This window comes from Petromyzon marinus, chromosome 75 (genome assembly GCF_048934315.1).
Source record: "Petromyzon marinus isolate PM22_M1 ecotype Great Lakes invasive population chromosome 75, UKy_Petmar_22M1.pri1.0, whole genome shotgun sequence".
NCBI lineage: Eukaryota > Metazoa > Chordata > Hyperoartia > Petromyzontiformes > Petromyzontidae > Petromyzon > Petromyzon marinus.
The window spans coordinates 3,869,328-3,891,827 of NC_133741.1; the positions used below are offsets into that span (position 1 = coordinate 3,869,328).

General features: G+C 51.4%; 1 protein-coding gene across 2 annotated transcripts in view; it reads right to left on the minus strand.

The window, feature by feature from the left end:
• Positions 1-22,500, minus strand: part of LOC142907139 (uncharacterized) — a 55,088-nt gene that overhangs the window by 8,664 nt on the left and 23,924 nt on the right. For both annotated transcript variants that reach the window (XM_076056291.1, XM_076056290.1), the window contains exons 3-5: positions 22,380-22,500; positions 13,233-13,466; positions 1-19 (exon numbers count right to left, since the gene is read on the minus strand). The exon at positions 1-19 is cut by the window's left edge and continues 254 nt beyond it; the exon at positions 22,380-22,500 is cut by the window's right edge and continues 25 nt beyond it. In XM_076056291.1, coding sequence (XP_075912406.1) covers positions 1-19; positions 13,233-13,466; positions 22,380-22,500 — 374 coding nt within the window. The remainder of the gene's footprint in view (positions 20-13,232; positions 13,467-22,379) is intronic.

The following is a 22,500-nucleotide window of genomic DNA, read 5'->3' on the forward strand; positions in this document are numbered from 1 at the left end:
GCAGCTGCTGCAGACGCAACTTACAGACGCACAGCACGAGGGTGTGTGGTGAGTCTCTGTGGTGAGTCTCTGTGGTGAGTGTGGTGAGTGTGTGGTGAGTGTGTGGTGAGTGTGTGGTGAGTCTGTGGTGAGTCTCTGTGGTGAGTGTGTGTGTGGTGAGTGTGTGTGTGTGTGGTGAGTCTCTGTGGTGAGTGTGTGGTGAGTGTGTGTGGTGAGTGTGTGTGTGTGTGTGGTGAGTGTGTGGTGAGTCTGTGGTGAGTCTCTGTGGTGAGTGTGTGTGTGGTGAGTGTGTGGTGAGTGTGTAGTGAGTGTGGTGAGTCTCTGTGGTGAGTCTGTGTGTGTGGTGAGTGTGTGTGGTGAGTCTCTGTGGTGAGTGTGGTGAGTGTGTGGTGAGTGTGGTGAGTGTGTGTGGTGAGTGTGGTGAGTGTGTGTGTGTGTGGTGAGTGTGTGTGGTGAGTGTGGTGAGTCTGTTTGTGTGTGTGGTGAGTCTGTGGTGAGTCTCTGTGGTGAGTGTGGTGAGTGTGTGGTGAGTGTGGTGAGTGTGTGTGGTGAGTGTGTGTGTGTGGTGAGTCTCTGTGGTGAGTGTGGTGAGTGTGTGTGTGTGTGTGGTGAGTCTCTGTGGTGAGTGTGTGTGGTGAGTGTGGTGAGTGTGGTGAGTGTGGTGAGTGTGTGGTGAGTGTGTGTGTGTGGTGAGTCTCTGTGGTGAGTGTGTGGTGAGTCTCTGTGGTGAGTGTGGTGAGTGTGGTGAGTGTGTGGTGAGTGTGGTGAGTGTGTGGTGAGTGTGTGTGTGTGGTGAGTCTCTGTGGTGAGTGTGTGGTGAGTCTGTGGTGAGTGTGTGTGGTGAGTGTGGTGAGTGTGTGTGGTGAGTGTGTGTGTGTGTGGTGAGTGTGTGTGTGTGGTGAGTCTCTGTGGTGAGTGTGTGGTGAGTCTGTGGTGAGTGTGTGTGGTGAGTGTGGTGAGTGTGGTGAGTGTGTGTGGTGAGTGTGTGTGTGTGTGGTGAGTGTGTGTGTGTGTGGTGAGTCTGTGTGTGGTGAGTCTCTGTGGTGAGTCTGTGTGTGGTGAGTGTGTGTGTGTGTGGTGAGTGTGTGTGTGTGTGGTGAGTGTGTGTGTGTGTGGTGAGTCTCTGTGGTGAGTGTGTGGTGAGTCTGTGGTGAGTCTCTGTGGTGAGTGTGTGTGGTGAGTGTGGTGAGTGTGGTGAGTCTCTGTGGTGAGTGTGGTGAGTGTGGTGAGTGAGTGTGGTGAGTGAGTGTGGTGAGTGTGTGTGTGTGTGGTGAGTCTCTGTGGTGAGTCTGTGGTGAGTCTCTGTGGTGAGTGTGTGGTGAGTGTGGTGAGTCTCTGTGGTGAGTCTCTGTGGTGAGTGTGGTGAGTGTGGTGAGTGTGTGTGTGTGTGGTGAGTGTGGTGAGTGTGGTGAGTGTGGTGAGTGTGTGTGTGTGTGTGGTGAGTGTGTGTGTGTGTGGTGAGTGTGGTGAGTCTGTGGTGAGTCTGTGTGTGTGTGGTGAGTGTGGTGAGTGTGGTGAGTGTGTGTGTGTGTGGTGAGTCTGTGTGTGGTGAGTCTCTGTGGTGAGTGTGTGTGGTGAGTGTGGTGAGTGTGGTGAGTCTCTGTGGTGAGTGTGGTGAGTGTGTGGTGATTGTGGTGAGTGTGGTGAGTGTGTGTGTGTGTGGTGAGTCTGTTTGTGTGTGTGGTGAGTCTGTGGTGAGTCTGTGTGTGTGTGTGGTGAGTCTCTGTGGTGAGTGTGTGGTGAGTCTCTGTGGTGAGTGTGTGTGTGTGTGTGGTGAGTCTCTGTGGTGAGTGTGTGGTGAGTGTGGTGAGTGTGGTGAGTCTCTGTGGTGAGTGTGTGTGGTGAGTGTGGTGAGTCTGTGGTGAGTGTGTGGTGAGTGTGGTGAGTGTGTGTGGTGAGTCTCTGTGGTGAGTGTGTGGTGAGTGTGGTGAGTCTCTGTGGTGAGTGTGGTGAGTGTGGTGAGTGTGTGTGTGTGTGGTGAGTGTGTGTGGTGAGTGTGTGTGTGTGTGGTGAGTGTGTGTGGTGAGTGTGGTGAGTGTGGTGAGTGTGGTGAGTCTGTGGTGAGTGTGGTGAGTGTGGTGAGTGTGTGTGGTGAGTCTCTGTGGTGAGTCTGTGGTGAGTGTGGTGAGTCTCTGTGGTGAGTCTGTGGTGAGTGTGGTGAGTGTGGTGAGTGTGTGTGTGTGTGGTGAGTGTGTGTGGTGAGTGTGTGTGTGTGTGGTGAGTGTGTGTGGTGAGTGTGGTGAGTGAGTGTGGTGAGTCTCTGTGGTGAGTGTGTGGTGAGTGTGGTGAGTGTGGTGAGTCTCTGTGGTGAGTGTGTGGTGAGTGTGTGGTGAGTCTGTGGTGAGTGTGGTGAGTGTGGTGAGTGTGTGTGTGTGTGGTGAGTGTGTGTGTGTGGTGAGTGTGGTGAGTGTGTGGTGAGTGTGTGGTGAGTGTGTGTGTGTGTGGTGAGTGTGGTGAGTGTGTGTGTGTGTGGTGAGTGTGTGTGTGTGGTGAGTCTCTGTGGTGAGTGTGTGGTGAGTCTGTGTGTGTGTGTGGTGAGTCTCTGTGGTGAGTGTGGTGAGTGTGTGTGGTGAGTGTGGTGAGTGTGTGTGGTGAGTGTGGTGAGTGTGTGTGGTGAGTCTGTGGTGAGTCTGTGGTGAGTGTGTGGTGAGTGTGTGTGGTGAGTGTGGTGAGTGTGGTGAGTGTGTGTGTGGTGAGTGTGGTGAGTGTGTGTGTGTGTGGTGAGTCTCTGTGGTGAGTCTGTGTGTGTGTGGTGAGTCTCTGTGGTGAGTCTGTGGTGAGTCTGTGGTGAGTGTGGTGAGTCTGTGGTGAGTCTGTGGTGAGTGTGGTGAGTCTCTGTGGTGAGTGTGTGGTGAGTCTGTGGTGAGTGTGGTGAGTGTGGTGAGTCTGTGGTGAGTGTGGTGAGTGTGTGTGTGTGTGGTGAGTCTGTTTGTGTGTGTGGTGAGTCTGTGGTGAGTCTGTGGTGAGTGTGGTGAGTCTGTGGTGATTGTGGTGAGTGTGGTGAGTCTCTGTGGTGAGTGTGGTGAGTCTCTGTGGTGAGTCTGTGGTGAGTCTGTGGTGAGTGTGGTGAGTGTGGTGAGTCTCTGTGGTGAGTCTGTGGTGAGTGTGGTGATTGTGGTGAGTGTGGTGAGTCTCTGTGGTGAGTCTGTGGTGAGTGTGGTGAGTCTGTGGTGAGTCTGTGGTGAGTGTGAGTCTGTGGTGAGTCTGTGGTGAGTGTGGTGAGTGTGGTGAGTCTGTGGTGAGTCTGTGGTGAGTGTGGTGAGTCTGTGGTGATTGTGGTGAGTGTGGTGAGTCTCTGTGGTGAGTCTGTGGTGAGTGTGGTGAGTCTCTGTGGTGAGTCTGTGGTGAGTCTGTGGTGAGTGTGGTGAGTGTGGTGAGTCTGTGGTGAGTGTGGTGAGTCTGTGGTGATTGTGGTGAGTGTGGTGAGTCTCTGTGGTGAGTCTGTGGTGAGTGTGGTGAGTCTCTGTGGTGACTCTGTGGTGAGTGTGGTGAGTGTGGTGAGTGTGTGTGTGTGTGGTGAGTGTGTGTGGTGAGTGTGTGTGTGTGTGGTGAGTGTGTGTGGTGAGTGTGGTGAGTGAGTGTGGTGAGTCTCTGTGGTGAGTGTGTGGTGAGTGTGGTGAGTGTGGTGAGTCTCTGTGGTGAGTGTGTGGTGAGTGTGTGGTGAGTCTGTGGTGAGTGTGGTGAGTGTGGTGAGTGTGTGTGTGTGTGGTGAGTGTGTGTGTGTGGTGAGTGTGGTGAGTGTGTGGTGAGTGTGTGGTGAGTGTGTGTGTGTGTGGTGAGTGTGGTGAGTGTGTGTGTGTGTGGTGAGTGTGTGTGTGTGGTGAGTCTCTGTGGTGAGTGTGTGGTGAGTCTGTGTGTGTGTGTGGTGAGTCTCTGTGGTGAGTGTGGTGAGTGTGTGTGGTGAGTGTGGTGAGTGTGTGTGGTGAGTGTGGTGAGTGTGTGTGGTGAGTCTGTGGTGAGTCTGTGGTGAGTGTGTGGTGAGTGTGTGTGGTGAGTGTGGTGAGTGTGGTGAGTGTGTGTGTGGTGAGTGTGGTGAGTGTGTGTGTGTGTGGTGAGTCTCTGTGGTGAGTCTGTGTGTGTGTGGTGAGTCTCTGTGGTGAGTCTGTGGTGAGTCTGTGGTGAGTGTGGTGAGTCTGTGGTGAGTCTGTGGTGAGTGTGGTGAGTCTCTGTGGTGAGTGTGTGGTGAGTCTGTGGTGAGTGTGGTGAGTGTGGTGAGTCTGTGGTGAGTGTGGTGAGTGTGTGTGTGTGTGGTGAGTCTGTTTGTGTGTGTGGTGAGTCTGTGGTGAGTCTGTGGTGAGTGTGGTGAGTCTGTGGTGATTGTGGTGAGTGTGGTGAGTCTCTGTAGTGAGTGTGGTGAGTCTCTGTGGTGAGTTTGTGGTGAGTCTGTGGTGAGTGTGGTGAGTGTGGTGAGTCTCTGTGGTGAGTCTGTGGTGAGTGTGGTGATTGTGGTGAGTGTGGTGAGTCTCTGTGGTGAGTCTGTGGTGAGTGTGGTGAGTCTGTGGTGAGTCTGTGGTGAGTGTGAGTCTGTGGTGAGTCTGTGGTGAGTGTGGTGAGTGTGGTGAGTCTGTGGTGAGTCTGTGGTGAGTGTGGTGAGTCTGTGGTGATTGTGGTGAGTGTGGTGAGTCTCTGTGGTGAGTCTGTGGTGAGTGTGGTGAGTCTCTGTGGTTAGTCTCTGGTGAGTCTGTGGTGAGTGTGGTGAGTGTGGTGAGTCTGTGGTGAGTGTGGTGAGTCTGTGGTGATTGTGGTGAGTGTGGTGAGTCTCTGTGGTGAGTCTGTGGTGAGTGTGGTGAGTCTCTGTGGTGACTCTGTGGTGAGTCTCTGTGTGTGTGTGGTGAGTGTGTGTGGTGAGTCTGCGGTGAGTGTGGTGAGTGTGTGTGGTGAGTGTGTGTGTGTGGTGAGTCTCTGTGGTGAGTCTGTGGTGAGTGTGTGGTAAGTGTGGTGATTGTGGTGAGTCTGTGGTGAGTCTGTGGTGAGTCTGTGGTGAGTGTGGTGAGTGTGGTGAGTCTCTGTGGTGAGTCTGTGGTGAGTGTGGTGAGTCTGTGGTGAGTGTGTGTGGTGAGTGTGGTGAGTGTGTGGTGAGTCTCTGTGGTGAGTCTGTGGTGAGTCTGTGGTGAGTCTGTGGTGAGTGTGGTGAGTCTCTGTGTGTGTGTGGTGAGTCTCTGTGGTGAGTCTGTGTGTGTGTGTGGTGAGTCTGTTTGTGTGTGTGGTGAGTCTGTGGTGAGTCTCTGTGGTGAGTCTGTGGTGAGTCTGTGGTGAGTATGGTGAGTCTCTGTGGTGAGTCTGTGGTGAGTGTGGTGAGTGTGGTGAGTCTCTGTGGTGAGTGTGGTGAGTCTCTGTGGTGGGTCTGTGGTGAGTGTGGTGAGTCTCTGTGGTGAGTCTGTGGTGAGTGTGGTGAGTCTGTGTGTGTGTGTGGTGAGTGTGGTGAGTGTGTGTGTGTGGTGAGTGTGTGTGGTGAGTGTGGTGAGTGTGGTGAGTCTCTGTGGTGAGTGTGGTGAGTGTGTGGTGATTGTGGTGAGTGTGGTGAGTGTGTGTGTGTGTGGTGAGTCTGTTTGTGTGTGTGGTGAGTCTGTGGTGAGTCTGTGTGTGTGTGTGGTGAGTCTCTGTGGTGAGTCTGTGGTGAGTCTGTGGTGAGTCTGTGTGTGTGTGTGGTGAGTGTGGTGAGTGTGTGTGGTGAGTGTGGTGAGTGTGGTGAGTCTGTGGTGAGTCTGTGGTGAGTCTGTGTGTGTGTGTGGTGAGTGTGGTGAGTGTGGTGAGTCTCTGTGGTGAGTCTGTGGTGAGTGTGGTGAGTCTGTGGTGATTGTGATGAGTCTGTGTGTGTGTGTGGCGAGTGTGTGGTGAGTCTCTGTGGTTAGTGTGGTGAGTCTGTGGTGAGTGTGGTGAGTCTCTGTGGTGAGTCTGTGGTGAGTCTGTGGTGAGTGTGTGGTGAGTCTCTGTGGTGAGTGTGGTGAGTCTCTGTGGTGAGTCTGTGGTGAGTCTCTGTGGTGAGTCTGTGGTGAGTGTGTGGTGAGTGTGTGTGGTGAGTGTGGTGAGTGTGGTGAGTGTGTGTGGTGAGTGTGGTGAGTCTGTTTGTGTGTGTGGTGAGTGTGTGTGTGTGGTGAGTCTCTGTGGTGAGTCTGTGGTGAGTGTGTGGTGAGTATGTGTGGTGAGTGTGGTGAGTGTGGTGAGTGTGTGTGGTGAGTGTGGTGAGACTGTTTGTGTGTGTGGTGAGTGTGTGTGTGTGGTGAGTCTCTGTGGTGAGTCTGTGGTGAGTCTGTGTGTGTGTGTGGTGAGTCTGTGGTGAGTGTGGTGAGTGTGTGGTGAGTCTCTGTGGTGAGTCTGTGGTGAGTGTGGTGAGTGTGTGGTGAGTGTGTGTGGTGAGTGTGGTGAGTGTGTGGTGAGTCTGTGGTGAGTCTGTTTGTGTGTGTGGTGAGTCTGTGGTGAGTCTGTGTGTGTGTGTGGTGAGTCTGTGGTGAGTGTGGTGAGTGTGTGGTGAGTGTGTGTGGTGAGTGTGGTGAGTGTGTGGTGAGTCTGTGGTGAGTCTGTGGTGAGTGTGGTGAGTCTCTGTGGTGAGTCTGTGGTGAGTCTGTGGTGAGTGTGGTGAGTGTGGTGAGTGTCTGTGGTGAGTCTGTGGTGAGTCTGTGGTGAGTCTGTGGTGAGTGTGGTGAGTGTGTGTGTGTGGTGAGTCTCTGTGGTGAGTCTGTGGTGAGTGTGTGGTGAGTGTGGTGAGTCTGTGGTGAGTCTCTGTGTGTGTGTGGTGAGTGTGTGTGTGTGGTGAGTCTCTGTGGTGAGTCTGTGGTGAGTGTGGTGAGTGTGTGGTGAGTGTGTGTGGTGAGTGTGGTGAGTGTGTGGTGAGTCTGTGGTGAGTCTGTTTGTGTGTGTGGTGAGTCTGTGGTGAGTCTGTGTGTGTGTGTGGTGAGTCTGTGGTGAGTGTGGTGAGTGTGTGGTGAGTGTGTGTGGTGAGTGTGGTGAGTGTGTGGTGAGTCTGTGGTGAGTCTGTGGTGAGTGTGGTGAGTCTCTGTGGTGAGTCTGTGGTGAGTCTGTGGTGAGTGTGGTGAGTGTGGTGAGTGTCTGTGGTGAGTCTGTGGTGAGTCTGTGGTGAGTCTGTGGTGAGTGTGGTGAGTGTGTGTGTGTGTGGTGAGTCTCTGTGGTGAGTCTGTGGTGAGTGTGTGGTGAGTGTGGTGAGTCTGTGGTGAGTCTCTGTGTGTGTGTGGTGAGTGTGTGTGTGTGGTGAGTCTCTGTGGTGAGTCTGTGGTGAGTCTGTGTGTGTGTGGTGAGTGTGGTGAGTCTCTGTGGTGAGTCTGTGGTGAGTCTCTGTGGTGAGTGTGTGTGAGTGTGGTGAGTGTGGTGAGTGTGTGGTGAGTCTCTGTGGTGAGTCTGTGGTGAGTGTGGTGAGTCTCTGTGGTGAGTGTGTGTGTGTATGTGGTGAGTGTGTGGTGAGTGTGGTGAGTGTGTGTGTGTGTGGTGAGTGTGTGTGTGTGTGGTGAGTCTGTTTGTGTGTGGTGAGTCTGTGGTGAGTCTGTGTGTGTGTGTGGTGAGTCTCTGTGGTGAGTCTGTGGTGAGTCTGTGGTGAGTGTGGTGAGTCTCTGTGGTGAGTGTGTGTGTGTGGTGAGTGTGTGTGTGTGTGGTGAGTCTCTGTGGTGAGTCTGTGTGTGTGTGGTGAGTGTGTGTGTGTGTGGTGAGTCTCTGTGGTGAGTCTGTGTGTGTGTGGTGAGTCTCTGTGGTGAGTCTGTGGTGAGTGTGGTGAGTCTGTGTGTGTGTGTGGTGAGTCTGTGGTGAGTCTGTGTGTGTGTGTGGTGAGTGTGGTGAGTCTCTGTGGTGAGTCTGTGGTGAGTGTGGTGAGTGTGGTGAGTGTGGTGAGTGTGTGTGGTGAGTGTGTGTGTGTGGTGAGTCTGTGGTGAGTCTGTGGTGAGTCTGTGTGTGTGTGTGGTGACTCTGTGGTGAGTCTGTGTGGTGAGTCTCTGTGGTGAGTCTGTGGTGAGTCTGTGGTGAGTGTGGTGAGTGTGTGTGGTGAGTGTGGTGAGTGTGGTGAGTGTGTGGTGAGTCTCTGTGGTGAGTGTGGTGAGTCTGTGGTGAGTCTGTGGTGAGTCTGTGTGTGTGTGGTGAGTGTGGTGAGTGTGGTGAGTCTCTGTGGTGAGTCTGTGGTGAGTCTGTGGTGAGTGTGTGGTGAGTCTCTGTGGTGAGTCTGTGGTGAGTGTGGTGAGTCTGTGGTGAGTGTGGTAAGTGTGGTGAGTCTCTGTGTGTGTGTGGTGAGTCTCTGTGGTGAGTGTGGTGAGTCTGTAGTGAGTGTGGTGAGTCTGTGGTGAGTGTGGTGAGTGTGGTGAGTCTCCGTGTGGGTGTGGTGAGTCTGTGTGTGTGTGGTGCGTCTGTGGTGAGTGTGGTGAGTCTGTGTGTGTGTGTGTAGTGAGTCTATGGTGAGTGTGGTGAGTCTGTGTGTGTGTGGTGAGTCTGTGGTGAGTCTGTGTGTGTGTGGTGAGTCTCTGTGTGTGTGTGGTGAGTCCGTGGTGAGTGTGGTGAGTGTCTCTGTGAGTGTGTGTGGTGTGTGTGTGTGGTGACTGTGTGTGTGTGTGGTGAGTCTCTATGGTGAGTGTGGTGAGTCTGTAGTGAGTGTGGTGAGTGTGTGGTGAGTGTGGTGAGTCTGTGGTGAGTCTCTGTGGTGAGTCTGGTGAGTCTGTGTGTGTGTGGTGAGTCTGTGGTGAGTCTGTGTGTGTGTGGTGAGTCTCTGTGTGTGTGTGGTGAGTCTGTGGTGAGTGTGGTGAGTGTCTCTGTGAGTGTGTGGTGTGTGTGTGTGGTGACTGTGTGTGTGTGTGTGTGGTGAGTCTCTGTGTGTGTGTGTGGTGAGTGTCTCTGTGTGAGTGTGTGGTGAGTGTGAGTGTGTTAGTCTGTGTGTGTGTGTGGTGACTGTGTGTGTGGTGACTGTGTGTGTGTGTGTGTGGTGACTGTGTGTGTGTGTGTGGTGACTGTGTGTGTGTGTGTGGTGAGTCTCTGTGTGTGTGTGTGGTGAGTGTCTCTGTGTGAGTGTGTGGTGAGTGTCTCTGTGTGAGTGTGTGGTGAGTGTGAGTGTGTTAGTCTGTGTGTGTGGTGACTGTGTGTGTGTGTGTGTGGTGACTGTGTGTGTGTGTGTGGTGACTGTGTGTGTGTGTGGTGACTGTGTGTGTGTGTGTGGTGAGTCTCTGTGTGTGTGTGTGGTGAGTGTCTCTGTGTGAGTGTGTGGTGAGTGTGAGTGTGTTAGTCTGTGAGTGTGTGGTGACTGTGAGTGTGTGGTGAGTGTGTTAGTCTGTGTGTGTGTGTGGTGACTGTGTGTGTGTGTGTGGTGACTGTGTGTGTGTGTGTGGTGACTGTGTGTGTGTGTGGTGAGTCTGTGTGTGTGTGGTGAGTGTCTCTGTGTGTGTGTGTGTGTGGTGAGTGTGTGTGTGTGTGGTGACTGTGTGTGTGAGTGTGTGGTGAGTGTGAGTGTGTGTGGTGTGTGTGTGGTGAGTGTGAGTGTGTGAGTCTGTGTGTGTGTGGTGAGTGTCTCTGTGTGTGTGTGGTGAGTCTCTGTGAGTGTGGTGAGTGTCTCTGTGTGTGTGTGTGGTGAGTGTGTGTGTGTGTGGTGACTGTGTGTGTGAGTGTGTGGTGAGTGTGAGTGTGTGAGTCTGTGTGAGTATGTGGTGAGTGTGTGGTGAGTCTCTCTGTGTGTGTGTGTGGTGTGTGTGTGTGGTGAGTCTCTCTGTGTGTGTGGTGAGTCTCTGTGTGTGTGTGGTGAGTGTCTCTGTGTGTGTGTGGTGAGTCTCTGTGTGTGTGTGGTGAGTGTCTCGGTGTGAGTGTGTGGTGAGTGTGTTAGTCTGTGTGTGTGTGGTGACTGTGGTGAGTCTGTGTGTGGTGAGTGTGAGTGTGTGGTGAGTCTGTGTGAGTGTGTGGTGAGTCTGTGTGAGTGTGTGGTGAGTGTGAGTGAGTGTCTCTGTGAGTGTGAGTGTGTGTGGTGAGTGTGTGTCTCTGTGTGTGTGGTGAGTGTCTCTGTGTGTGTGTGTGGTGAGTGTGTGTGTGGTGTGTGTGTGGTGAGTGTGAGTGTGTTAGTCTGTGTGTGTGTGTGTGTGGTGAGTGTGTGTGTGTGTGTGGTGAGTCTCTGTGAGTGTGAGTCTGTGAGTCTGTGTGTGTGTGGTGAGTGTGAGTGTGTTAGTCTGTGTGTGGTGAGTGTCTCTGTGTGTGTGTGGTGAGTGTGTGTGTGGTGACTGTGTGGTGAGTGTGAGTGTGTGAGTCTGTGAGTGTGTGTGGTGTGTGTGTGTGGTGACTGTGTGTGTGTGTGGTGAGTGTCTCTGTGTGTGTGTGTGTGGTGAGTGTGAGTGTGTGAGTCTGTGTGGTGTGTGTGTGTGGTGAGTGTCTCTCTGTGTGTGGTGAGTGTCTGTGTGTGTGTGTGGTGAGTCTCTGTGTGTGTGTGTGGTGAGTGTGTGGTGAGTGTCTCTGTGTGTGTGGTGAGTGTCTGTGTGTGTGTGTGTGGTGAGTGTCTCTGTGTGTGTGTGTGGTGAGTGTCTCTGTGTGTGTGTGTGTGGTGAGTGTCTCTGTGTGTGGTGACTGTGTGGTGAGTGTCTCTGTGTGTGTGTGTGGTGTGTGTGTGGTGAGTTGTGGTGAGTGTGGTGAGTCTCTCTCTGAGTGTCTCTGTGTGTGTGGTGAGTGTGTGGTGAGTGTCTCTCTCTGTGTGTGTGGTGAGTGTGTGGTGAGTGTCTCTGTGTCTCTGTGTGTGTGGTGAGTGTGTGGTGAGTGTCTCTCTCTGTGTGTGTGGTGAGTGTGTGGTGAGTGTCTCTCTGTGTGTGTGTGTGTGTGGTGACTGTGTGGTGAGTGTCTCTGTGTCTCTGTGTGTGTGGTGAGTGTGTGGTGAGTGTGTGGTGAGTGTCTCTGTGTCTCTGTGTGTGTGTGGTGAGTGTGTGGTGAGTGTGTGTGTGGTGAGTGTGTGGTGAGTGTCTCTGTGTCTCTGTGTGTGTGTGGTGAGTGTGTGGTGAGTGTATGTGTGGTGAGTGTGTGGTGAGTGTCTCTGTGTCTCTGTGTGTGTGTGGTGAGTGTGTGGTGAGTGTGTGTGTGGTGAGTGTGTGGTGAGTGTCTCTGTGTCTCTGTGTGTGTGCGGTGAGTGTGTGGTGAGTGTGTGTGTGGTGAGTGTGTGGTGAGTGTCTCTCTCTCTCTGTGTGTGGTGAGTGTGTGGTGAGTGTGTGGTGAGTGTCTCTCTCTCTCTCTGTGTGGTGAGTTGTGGTGAGTGTGTGGTGAGTGTCTCTCTCTCTGTGTGTGTGGTGAGTGTGTGGTGAGTGTGTGGTGAGTGTCTCTCTCTCTGTGTGTGTGGTGAGTGTGTGGTGAGTGTGTGGTGAGTGTCTCTCTCTCTGTGTGTGTGGTGAGTGTGTGGTGAGTGTGTGGTGAGTGTCTCTCTCTCTGTGTGTGTGGTGAGTGTGTGGTGAGTGTGTGGTGAGTGTCTCTCTCTCTGTGTGTGTGGTGAGTGTGTGGTGAGTGTCTCTCTCTCTGTGTGTGTGGTGAGTGTGTGGTGAGTGTGTGGTGAGTGTCTCTCTCTCTGTGTGTGTGGTGAGTGTGTGGTGAGTGTGTGGTGAGTGTCTCTCTCTCTGTGTGTGTGGTGAGTGTGTGGTGAGTGTGTGGTGAGTGTCTCTCTCTCTCTGTGTGTGGTGACTGTGTGGTGAGTGTGTGGTGAGTGTCTCTCTCTCTCTGTGTGTGGTGACTGTGTGGTGAGTGTGTGGTGAGTGTGTGGTGAGTGTCTCTGTGTGTGTGGTGAGTGTCTCTCTGTGTGTGGTGAGTTGTGGTGAGTGTGTGGTGAGTCTCTCTCTCTGTGTCTCTGTGAGTGTGTGGTGAGTGTCTCTCTGTGTGTGAGTGTGTGGTGAGTGTCTCTCTCTCTCTGTGTGTGGTGAGTTGTGGTGAGTGTGTGGTGAGTGTCTCTCTCTGTGTGTGTGTGGTGTGTGTGTGTGGTGAGTGTCTCTGTGTGAGTGTGTGGTGAGTGTCTCTCTCTGTGTGTGTGTGGTGTGTGTGTGTGGTGAGTGTCTCTGTGTGTGTGTGTGGTGAGTGTCTCTCTCTGTGTGTGTGTGGTGTGTGTGTGTGGTGAGTGTCTCTGTGTGTGTGTGTGGTGTGTGTGTGTGGTGAGTGTCTCTGTGTGTGTGTGTGGTGAGTGTCTCTGTGTGTGTGTGTGGTGTGTGTGTGTGGTGAGTGTCTCTGTGTGTGTGTGTGGTGAGTGTCTCTCTCTGTGTGTGTGTGGTGTGTGTGTGTGGTGAGTGTCTCTGTGTGTGTGTGTGGTGAGTGTCTCTCTGTGTGTGTGTGTGGTGAGTGTGTGGTGAGTGTGTGGTGAGTGTGTGGTGAGTGTGTGGTGAGTGTGTGGTGAGTGTCTCTCTCTGTGTGTGGTGAGTGTGTGGTGAGTGTCTCTCTCTGTGTGTGTGGTGAGTGTGTGGTGAGTGTCTCTCTCTCTGTGTGTGGTGAGTTGTGGTGAGTGTCTCTCTCTCTCTGTGTGTGGTGAGTTGTGGTGAGTGTGTGGTGAGTGTCTCTCTCTCTGTGTGTGTGGTGAGTGTGTGGTGAGTGTGTGGTGAGTGTCTCTCTCTCTGTGTGTGTGGTGAGTGTGTGGTGAGTGTCTCTCTCTCTGTGTGTGTGGTGAGTGTGTGGTGAGTGTGTGGTGAGTGTCTCTCTCTCTCTGTGTGTGGTGAGTTGTGGTGAGTGTCTCTCTCTCTCTCTGTGTGGTGAGTTGTGGTGAGTGTGTGGTGAGTGTCTCTCTCTCTGTGTGTGTGGTGAGTGTGTGGTGAGTGTGTGGTGAGTGTCTCTCTCTCTGTGTGTGTGGTGAGTGTGTGGTGAGTGTCTCTCTCTCTCTGTGTGTGGTGAGTTGTGGTGAGTGTCTCTCTCTCTCTGTGTGTGGTGAGTTGTGGTGAGTGTGTGGTGAGTGTCTCTGTGTGTGTGGTGTGTGGTGAGTGTCTCTCTGTGTGTGGTGAGTGTGTGGTGAGTGTGTGGTGAGTGTCTCTCTCTGTGTCTCTGTGTCTCTGTGTGTGTGGTGAGTGTCTCTGTGTCTCTGTGTCTCTGTGTGTGTGGTGAGTGTCTCTCTCTGTGTCTCTGTGTCTCTGTGTGTGTGGTGAGTGTCTCTGTGTGTGTGGTGAGTGTGAGTGTGTGGTGTGTGTGTGGTGAGTGTCTCTGTGAGTGTGGTGAGTGTGTGGTGAGTGTCTCTCTGTGTGTGGTGAGTGTCTCTGTGAGTGTGGTGAGTGTCTCTGTGTCTCTGTGTCTCTGAGTGTCTCTCTGAGTGTTGATCTCCTCACCTGCCTCCCGCTCCGAGCGTCGCTGAGCCTCTTGCCGCGGCAGAACTCGGCGAGGCCGTCCCGAGCCGCCTGCCGAGCCGCCGCCGCAGCCGCCCGCGCCTGTGCCGGGCCGCGTGCCAGCGCCGCGTGGCACCGCAGCACCACCGCCTTGTGGCGACCCTCGTGCCGGTACACCCAGAGCAGCAGGCACGGGCGCGCCGGGTCCGGAGCGGAGCACCACGTCACACGGGACACCTGCAGGGAGACAACGGCGTCAACGTCACCGACAACGTCACCGTCACCGACAACGTCACCGACAACGTCACCGTCACCAACAACGTCACCGGCAACGTTCACCGTCACCGACAACGTCACCGACAACGTCACCGTCACCAACAACGTCACCGTCACCAACAACGTCACCAACAACGTCACCAACGTCACCAACAACGTCACCGTCACCAACAACGTCACCAACAACGTCACCATCACCAACAACGTCACCGTCACCAACAACGTCACCGTCAACGTCACCGTCACCGACAACGTCACCAACAACGTCACCAACAACGTCACCAACAACGTCACCAACAACGTCACCGACAACGTCACCAACAACGTCACCAACAACATCACCAACAACGTCACCAACAACGTCACCAACAACATCACCAACAACGTCACCAACAACGTCACCAACAACGTCACCGTCACCGACAACGTCACCAACAACGTTCACCGACAACGTTCACCGACAACGTCACCGTCACCAACAACGTCACCAACAACGTCACCGACAACGTTCACCGACAACGTCACCGTCACCAACAACGTCACCAACAACGTCACCAACAACGTCACCAACAACGTCACCAACAACGTCACCGACAACGTCACCAACAACGTCACCAACAACGTCACCGTCACCAACAACGTCACCATCACCAACAACGTCACCGACAACGTCACCGTCACCAACAACGTCACCAACAACGTCACCAACAACGTCACCAACAACGTCACCAACAACGTCACCGACAACGTCACCAACAACGTCACCGACAACGTCACCAACAACGTCACCAACAACGTCACCGTCACCGACAACGTCACCAACAACGTCACCAACAACGTCACCAACAACGTCACCAACAACGTCACCAACAACGTCACCAACAACGTCACCGTCACCAACAACGTCACCAACAACGTCACCGTCACGTTCACTGTCACCAACAACGTCACCAACAACGTCACCAACAACGTCACCGTCACCAACAACGTCACCAACAACGTCAACGTCACCGACAACGTCACCAACAACGTCACCAACAACGTCACCGTCACCGACAACGTCACCAACAACGTCACCAACAACGTCACCAACAACGTCACCAACAACGTCACCAACAACGTCACCAACAACGTCACCGTCACCAACAACGTCACCAACAACGTCACCGTCACGTTCACTGTCACCAACAACGTCACCAACAACGTCACCAACAACGTCACCGTCACCAACAACGTCACCAACAACGTCACCAACAACGTCACCGTCACCAACAACGTCACCAACAACGTCACCAACAACGTCACCAACAACGTCACCGTCACCAACAACGTCACCGACAACGTCACCAACAACGTCACCAACAACGTCACCAACAACGTCACCAACAACGTCACCGTCACCAACAACGTCACCAACAACGTCACCAACAACGTCACCAACAACGTCACCGTCACCGTCACCAACAACGTCACCAACAACGTCACCAACAACGTCACCAACAACGTCACCGTCACCAACAACGTCACCAACAACGTCACCAACAACGTCACCAACAACGTCACCAACAACGTCACCGTCAACATCACCAACAACGTCACCAACAACGTCACCAACAACGTCACCGTCACCAACAACGTCACCAACAACGTCACCAACAACGTCACCAACAACGTCACCAACAACGTCACCAACAACGTCACCGTCACCAACAACGTCACCAACAACGTCACCAACAACGTCACCAACAACGTCACCAACAACGTCACCAACAACGTCACCGACAACGTCACCGACAACGTCACCAACAACGTCACCAACAACGTCACCAACAACGTCACCGTCACCAACAACGTCACCAACAACGTCACCGTCACCAACAACGTCACCAACAACGTCACCAACAACGTCACCGTCACCAACAACGTCACCAACAACGTCACCGACAACGTCACCGACAACGTCACCAACAACGTCACCAACAACGTCACCAACAACGTCACCGTCACCAACAACGTCACCAACAACGTCACCGTCACCAACAACGTCACCAACAACGTCACCAACAACGTCCCCAACAACGTCACCGCCAACGTCACAGTCACGGTCACCGTCACCGTCACCACCACCGTCACCGTCACCGTCACGGTCACCGTCACAGTCACCATCACCGTCACCACCACCGTCACGGTCACCGTCACCGTCACCACCACCGTCACCGTCACCACCACCGTCACCGTCACGGTCACCGTCACCGTCACCACCACCGTCACCACCACCGTCACCACCACCGTCACCGTCACCATTACCACCACAAGCACCGCAGCCATCACTACTGCTGCCACCACCGCCATCACCACCACAGCCACCGCCATCACCACCACCACAGCCACCACCACAGGCCCCACCACCACCGCCATCACCACCACCACCACAGCCACCACCACAGGCCCCACCACCACCGCCATCACCACCACCACCACCACCAGAGTCGTCAACTTAGATTTGTCAAAGCGAACTCAATGCAAGAGATCCCGATGGGCCGCCGCCGCCGCTTGTGCAAGGCTGAAAAATTATTAATGCCGAGCCAACAGCGGTGAACAGCCCAGAGACTCGTAGACTGGGTCTGTGGATGCCACTGGTTCTCCACATTCTGTAGATGTAGATGCCACTGGTTCTTCACATTCTGTAGATGCCACTGGTTCTCCACATTCTGTAGATGTAGATGCCACTGGTTCTTCACATTCTGTAGATGCCACTGGTTCTTCACATTCTGTAGATGTAGATGCCACTGGTTCTTCACATTCTGTAGATGCCACTGGTTCTTCACATTCTGTAGATGTAGATGCCACTGGTTCTTCACGTTCTGTAGATGTAGATGCCACTGGTTCTTCACGTTCTGTAGATGTAGATGCCACTGGTTCTCCACATTCTGTAGATGTAGATGCCACTGGTTCTTCACATTCTGTAGATGTAGATGCCACTGGTTCTTCACATTCTGTAGATGTAGATTCCACTGGTTCTCCACATTCTGTAGATGCCACTGGTTCTCCACGTTCTGTAGATGTAGATGCCACTGGTTCTTCACGTTCTGTAGATGTAGATGCCACTGGTTCTTCACATTCTGTAGATGTAGATGCCACTGGTTCTTCACGTTCTGTAGATGTAGATGCCACTGGTTCTTCACGTTCTGTAGATGTAGATGCCACTGGTTCTTCACGTTCTGTAGATGTAGATGCCACTGGTTCTTCACATTCTGTAGATGTAGATGCCACTGGTTCTTCACGTTCTGTAGATGTAGATGCCACTGGTTCTTCACATTCTGTAGATGTAGATGCCACTGGTTCTTCACGTTCTGTAGATGTAGATGCCACTGGTTCTTCACGTTCTGTAGATGTAGATGCCACTGGTTCTTCACGTTCTGTAGATGTAGATGCCACTGGTTCTTCACATTCTGTAGATGTAGATGCCACTGGTTCTTCACGTTCTGTAGATGTAGATGCCACTGGTTCTTCACATTCTGTAGATGTAGATGCCACTGGTTCTTCACGTTCTGTAGATGTAGATGCCACTGGTTCTTCACGTTCTGTAGATGTAGATGCCACTGGTTCTTCACGTTCTGTAGATGTAGATGCCACTGGTTCTTCACATTCTGTAGATGTAGATGCCACTGGTTCTTCACGTTCTGTAGATGTAGATGCCACTGGTTCTTCACATTCTGTAGATGTAGATGCCACTGGTTCTTCACGTTCTGTAGATGTAGATGCCACTGGTTCTTCACGTTCTGTAGATGTAGATGCCACTGGTTCTTCACGTTCTGTAGATGTAGATGCCACTGGTTCTTCACATTCTGTAGATGTAGATGCCACTGGTTCTTCACGTTCTGTAGATGTAGATGCCACTGGTTCTTCACGTTCTGTAGATGTAGATGCCACTGGTTCTTCACGTTCTGTAGATGTAGATGCCACTGGTTCTTCACGATCTGTAGATGTAGATGCCACTGGTTCTTCAGATTCTGTATACGTAGATGCCACTGGTTCTTCACATTCTGCAGATGTAGATGCCACTGGTTCTTCACGTTCTGTAGATGTAGATGCCACTGGTTCTTCACGCTCTGTAGATGTAGATGCCACTGGTTCTTCACATTCTGTAGATGTAGACGCCACTGGTTCTTCACGTTCTGTAGATGCCACTGGTTCTTCACATTCTGTAGATGTAGATGCCACTGGTTCTTCACATTCTGTAGATGCCACTGGTTCTTCACGTTCTGTAGATGCCACTGGTTCTTCACATTCTGTAGATGTAGATGCCACTGGTTCTTCACGTTCTGTAGATGTAGATGCCACTGGTTCTTCACATTCTGTAGATGCCACTGGTTCTTCACATTGTGTAGATGTAGATGCCACTGGTTCTTCACATTCTGTAGATGTAGATGCCACTGGTTCTTCACATTCTGTAGATGCCACTGGTTCTTCACATTCTGTAGATGTAGATGCCACTGGTTCTTCACATTCTGTAGATGCCACTGGTTCTTCACATTCTGTAGATGTAGATGCCACTGGTTCTTCACATTCTGTAGATGCCACTGGTTCTTCACATTCTGTAGATGTAGATGCCACTGGTTCTTCACATTCTGTAGATGCCACTGGTTCTTCACATTCTGTAGATGTAGATGCCACTGGTTCTTCACATTCTGTAGATGTAGATGCCACTGGTTCTTCACGTTCTGTAGATGTAGATGCCACTGGTTCTTCACATTCTGTAGATGCCACTGGTTCTTCACGTTCTGTAGATGTAGATGCCACTGGTTCTTCATGTTCTGTAGATGTAGATGCCACTGGTTCTTCACATTCTGTAGATGTAGATGCCACTGGTTCTTCACATTCTGTAGATGCCACTGGTTCTTCACATTCTGTAGAAGTAGATGCCACTGGTTCTTCACGTTCTGTAGATGTAGATGCCACTGGTTCTTCACGTTCTGTAGATGTAGATGCCACTGGTTCTTCACATTCTGTAGATGTAGATGCCACTGGTTCTTCACATTCTGTAGATGCCATTGGTTCTTCACATTCTGTAGAAGTAGATGCCACTGGTTCTTCACGTTCTGTAGATGTAGATGCCACTGGTTCTTCACGTTCTGCAGATGTAGATGCCACTGGTTCTTCACATTCTGTAGATGTAGATGCTGCTGGTTCTTCACATTCTGTAGATGCCACTGGTTCTTCACGTTCTGTAGATGCCACTGGCTCTTCACGTTCTGTAGATGTAGATGCCACTGGTTCTTCACGTTCTGTAGATGTAGATGCCACTGGTTCTTCACATTCTGTAGATGCCATTGGTTCTTCACATTCTGTAGAAGTAGATGCCACTGGTTCTTCACGTACTGTAGATGCCACTGGTTCTTCACGTTCTGTAGATGCCACTGGTTCTTCATGTTCTGTAGATGTAGATGCCACTGGTTCTTCACATTCTGTAGATGTAGATGCCACTGGTTCTTCACATTCTGTAGATGCCACTGGTTCTTCACATTCTGTAGAAGTAGATGCCACTGGTTCTTCACATTCTGCAGATATAGATGCCACTGGTTCTTCACGTTCTGTAGATGTAGATGCCACTGGTTCTTCACATTCTGTAGATGCCACTGGTTCTTCACATTCTGTAGATGTAGATGCCACTGGTTCTTCACATTCTGTAGATGCCACTGGTTCTTCACATTCTGTAGATGTAGATGCCACTGGTTCTTCACATTCTGTAGATGTAGATGCCACTGGTTCTTCACGTTCTGTAGATGTAGATGCCACTGGTTCTTCACATTCTGTAGATGCCACTGGTTCTTCACGTTCTGTAGATGTAGATGCCACTGGTTCTTCATGTTCTGTAGATGTAGATGCCACTGGTTCTTCACATTCTGTAGATGTAGATGCCACTGGTTCTTCACATTCTGTAGATGCCACTGGTTCTTCACATTCTGTAGAAGTAGATGCCACTGGTTCTTCACGTTCTGTAGATGTAGATGCCACTGGTTCTTCACGTTCTGTAGATGTAGATGCCACTGGTTCTTCACATTCTGTAGATGTAGATGCCACTGGTTCTTCACATTCTGTAGATGCCATTGGTTCTTCACATTCTGTAGAAGTAGATGCCACTGGTTCTTCACGTTCTGTAGATGTAGATGCCACTGGTTCTTCACGTTCTGCAGATGTAGATGCCACTGGTTCTTCACATTCTGTAGATGTAGATGCCGCTGGTTCTTCACATTCTGTAGATGCCACTGGTTCTTCACGTTCTGTAGATGCCACTGGCTCTTCACGTTCTGTAGATGTAGATGCCACTGGTTCTTCACGTTCTGTAGATGTAGATGCCACTGGTTCTTCACATTCTGTAGATGCCATTGGTTCTTCACATTCTGTAGAAGTAGATGCCACTGGTTCTTCACGTACTGTAGATGCCACTGGTTCTTCACGTTCTGTAGATGCCACTGGTTCTTCATGTTCTGTAGATGTAGATGCCACTGGTTCTTCACATTCTGTAGATGTAGATGCCACTGGTTCTTCACATTCTGTAGATGCCACTGGTTCTTCACATTCTGTAGAAGTAGATGCCACTGGTTCTTCACATTCTGCAGATATAGATGCCACTGGTTCTTCACGTTCTGTAGATGTAGATGCCACTGGTTCTTCACGTTCTGTAGATGTAGATGCCACTGGTTCTTCACATTCTGTAGATGTAGATGCCACTGGTTCTTCACATTCTGTAGATGCCATTGGTTCTTCACATTCTGTAGAAGTAGATGCCACTGGTTCTTCACGTTCTGTAGATGTAGATGCCACTGGTTCTTCACGTTCTGCAGATGTAGATGCCACTGGTTCTTCACATTCTGTAGATGTAGATGCCGCTGGTTCTTCACATTCTGTAGATGCCACTGGTTCTTCACGTTTTGTAGATGTAGATGCCACTGGTTCTTCACATTCTGTAGATGCCACTGGTTCTTCACGTTCTGTAGATGTAGATGCCACTGGTTATTCACGTTCTGTAGATGTAGATTCCACTGGTTCTTCACATTCTGTAGATGTAGATGCCACTGGTTCTTCACATTCTGTAGATGCCATTGGTTCTTCACATTCTGTAGAAGTAGATGCCACTGGTTCTTCACGTTCTGTAGATGTAGATGCCACTGGTTCTTCACGTTCTGCAGATGTAGATGCCACTGGTTCTTCACATTCTGTAGATGTAGATGCCGCTGGTTCTTCACATTCTGTAGATGCCACTGGTTCTTCACGTTCTGTAGATGTAGATGCCACTGGTTCTTCACGTTCTGTAGATGTAGATGCCACTGGTTCTTCACGTTCTGTAGATGTAGATGCCACTGGTTCTTCACGTTTTGTAGATGTAGATGCCACTGGTTCTTCACGTTCTGCAGATATAGACGCCACTGGTTCTTCACGTTCTGCAGATGTAGATGCCACTGGTTCTTCACGTTCTGCAGATGTAGATGCCACTGGTTCTTCACGTTCTATAGATGTAGATGCCACTGGTTCTTCACGTTCTGTAGATGTAGATGCCACTGGTTCTTCACATTCTGTAGATGCCATTGGTTCTTCACATTCTGTAAAAATAGATGCCACTGGTTCTTCACGTTCTGCAGATGCCACTGGTTCTTCACATTCTGTAGATGTGGATGCCACTGGTTCTTCACGTTCTGTAGATGTAGATGCCACTGGTTCTTCACATTCTGTAGATGTAGATGCCGCTGGTTCTTCACATTCTGTAGATGCCACTGGTTCTTCACGTTCTGTAGATGTAGATGCCACTGGTTCTTCACGTTCTGCAGATATAGACGCCACTGGTTCTTCACGTTCTGCAGATGTAGATGCCACTGGTTCTTCACGTTCTATAGATGTAGATGCCACTGGTTCTTCACGTTCTGTAGATGTAGACGCCACTGGTTCTTCACGTTCTGTAGATGTAGATGCCACTGGTTCTTCATGTTCTGTAGATGTAGATGCCACTGGTTCTTCATATTCTGTAGATGTAGATGCCACTGGTTCTTCACATTCTGTAGATGTAGATGCCACTGGTTCTTCACGTTCTGTAGATGTAGACGCCACTGGTTCTTCACGTTCTGCAGATGTAGATGCCACTGGTTCTTCACATTCTGTAGATGTAGATGCCACTGGTTCTTCACATTCTGTAGATGCCACTGGTTCTTCACATTCTGCAGATGTAGATGCCACTGGTTCTTCACGTTCTGTAGATGTAGACGCCACTGGTTCTTCACGTTCTGTAGATAACACTGGTTCTTCACATTCTGTAGAAGTAGATGCCACTGGTTCTTCACGTTCTGTAGATGTAGATGCCACTGGTTCTTCACATTCTGTAGATGTAGATGCCACTGGTTCTCCACGTTCTGTAGATGCCACTGGTTCTTCACGTTCTGCAGATGCAGATGACACTGGTTCTTCACATTCTGTAGATGCCACTGGTTCTTCACGTTCTGCAGATGCAGATGCCACTGGTTCTTCACATTCTGTAGATGCCACTGGTTCTTCACGTTCTGTAGATGCCACTGATTCTTCACATTCTGTAGATGCCACTGGTTCTTCACATTCTGTAGATGTAGATGCCACTGGTTCTTCACGTTCTGTAGATGTAGATGCCACTGGTTCTTCACGTTCTGCAGATGTAGATGCCACCACCGCCATCCACTGAACTTACGACTCTGGGTCTGGACAGCTGTCACTGAACGTACGGGAGAGCTTTTTTTCCTACCTCAGAAAGTTCTGAGGCCATCAACGTCCCAGAGTCGGGGTCCGGGAATGCAGCAGCAGCAGCAGCATCAGCAGCATCATCAGAGCCAATCGCCTGAGTTGGGTTACCTGGTAGAGATGGGAGGGCGGTTGTTGTTGGGTGGTGCCGGTGGTTGTGGCTGAGGCGGTGGTGGCGGTGGTGGTGGTCGTCGTCACCGGGCACAAGCGGAGACCTTGGGCGCTCACGGTG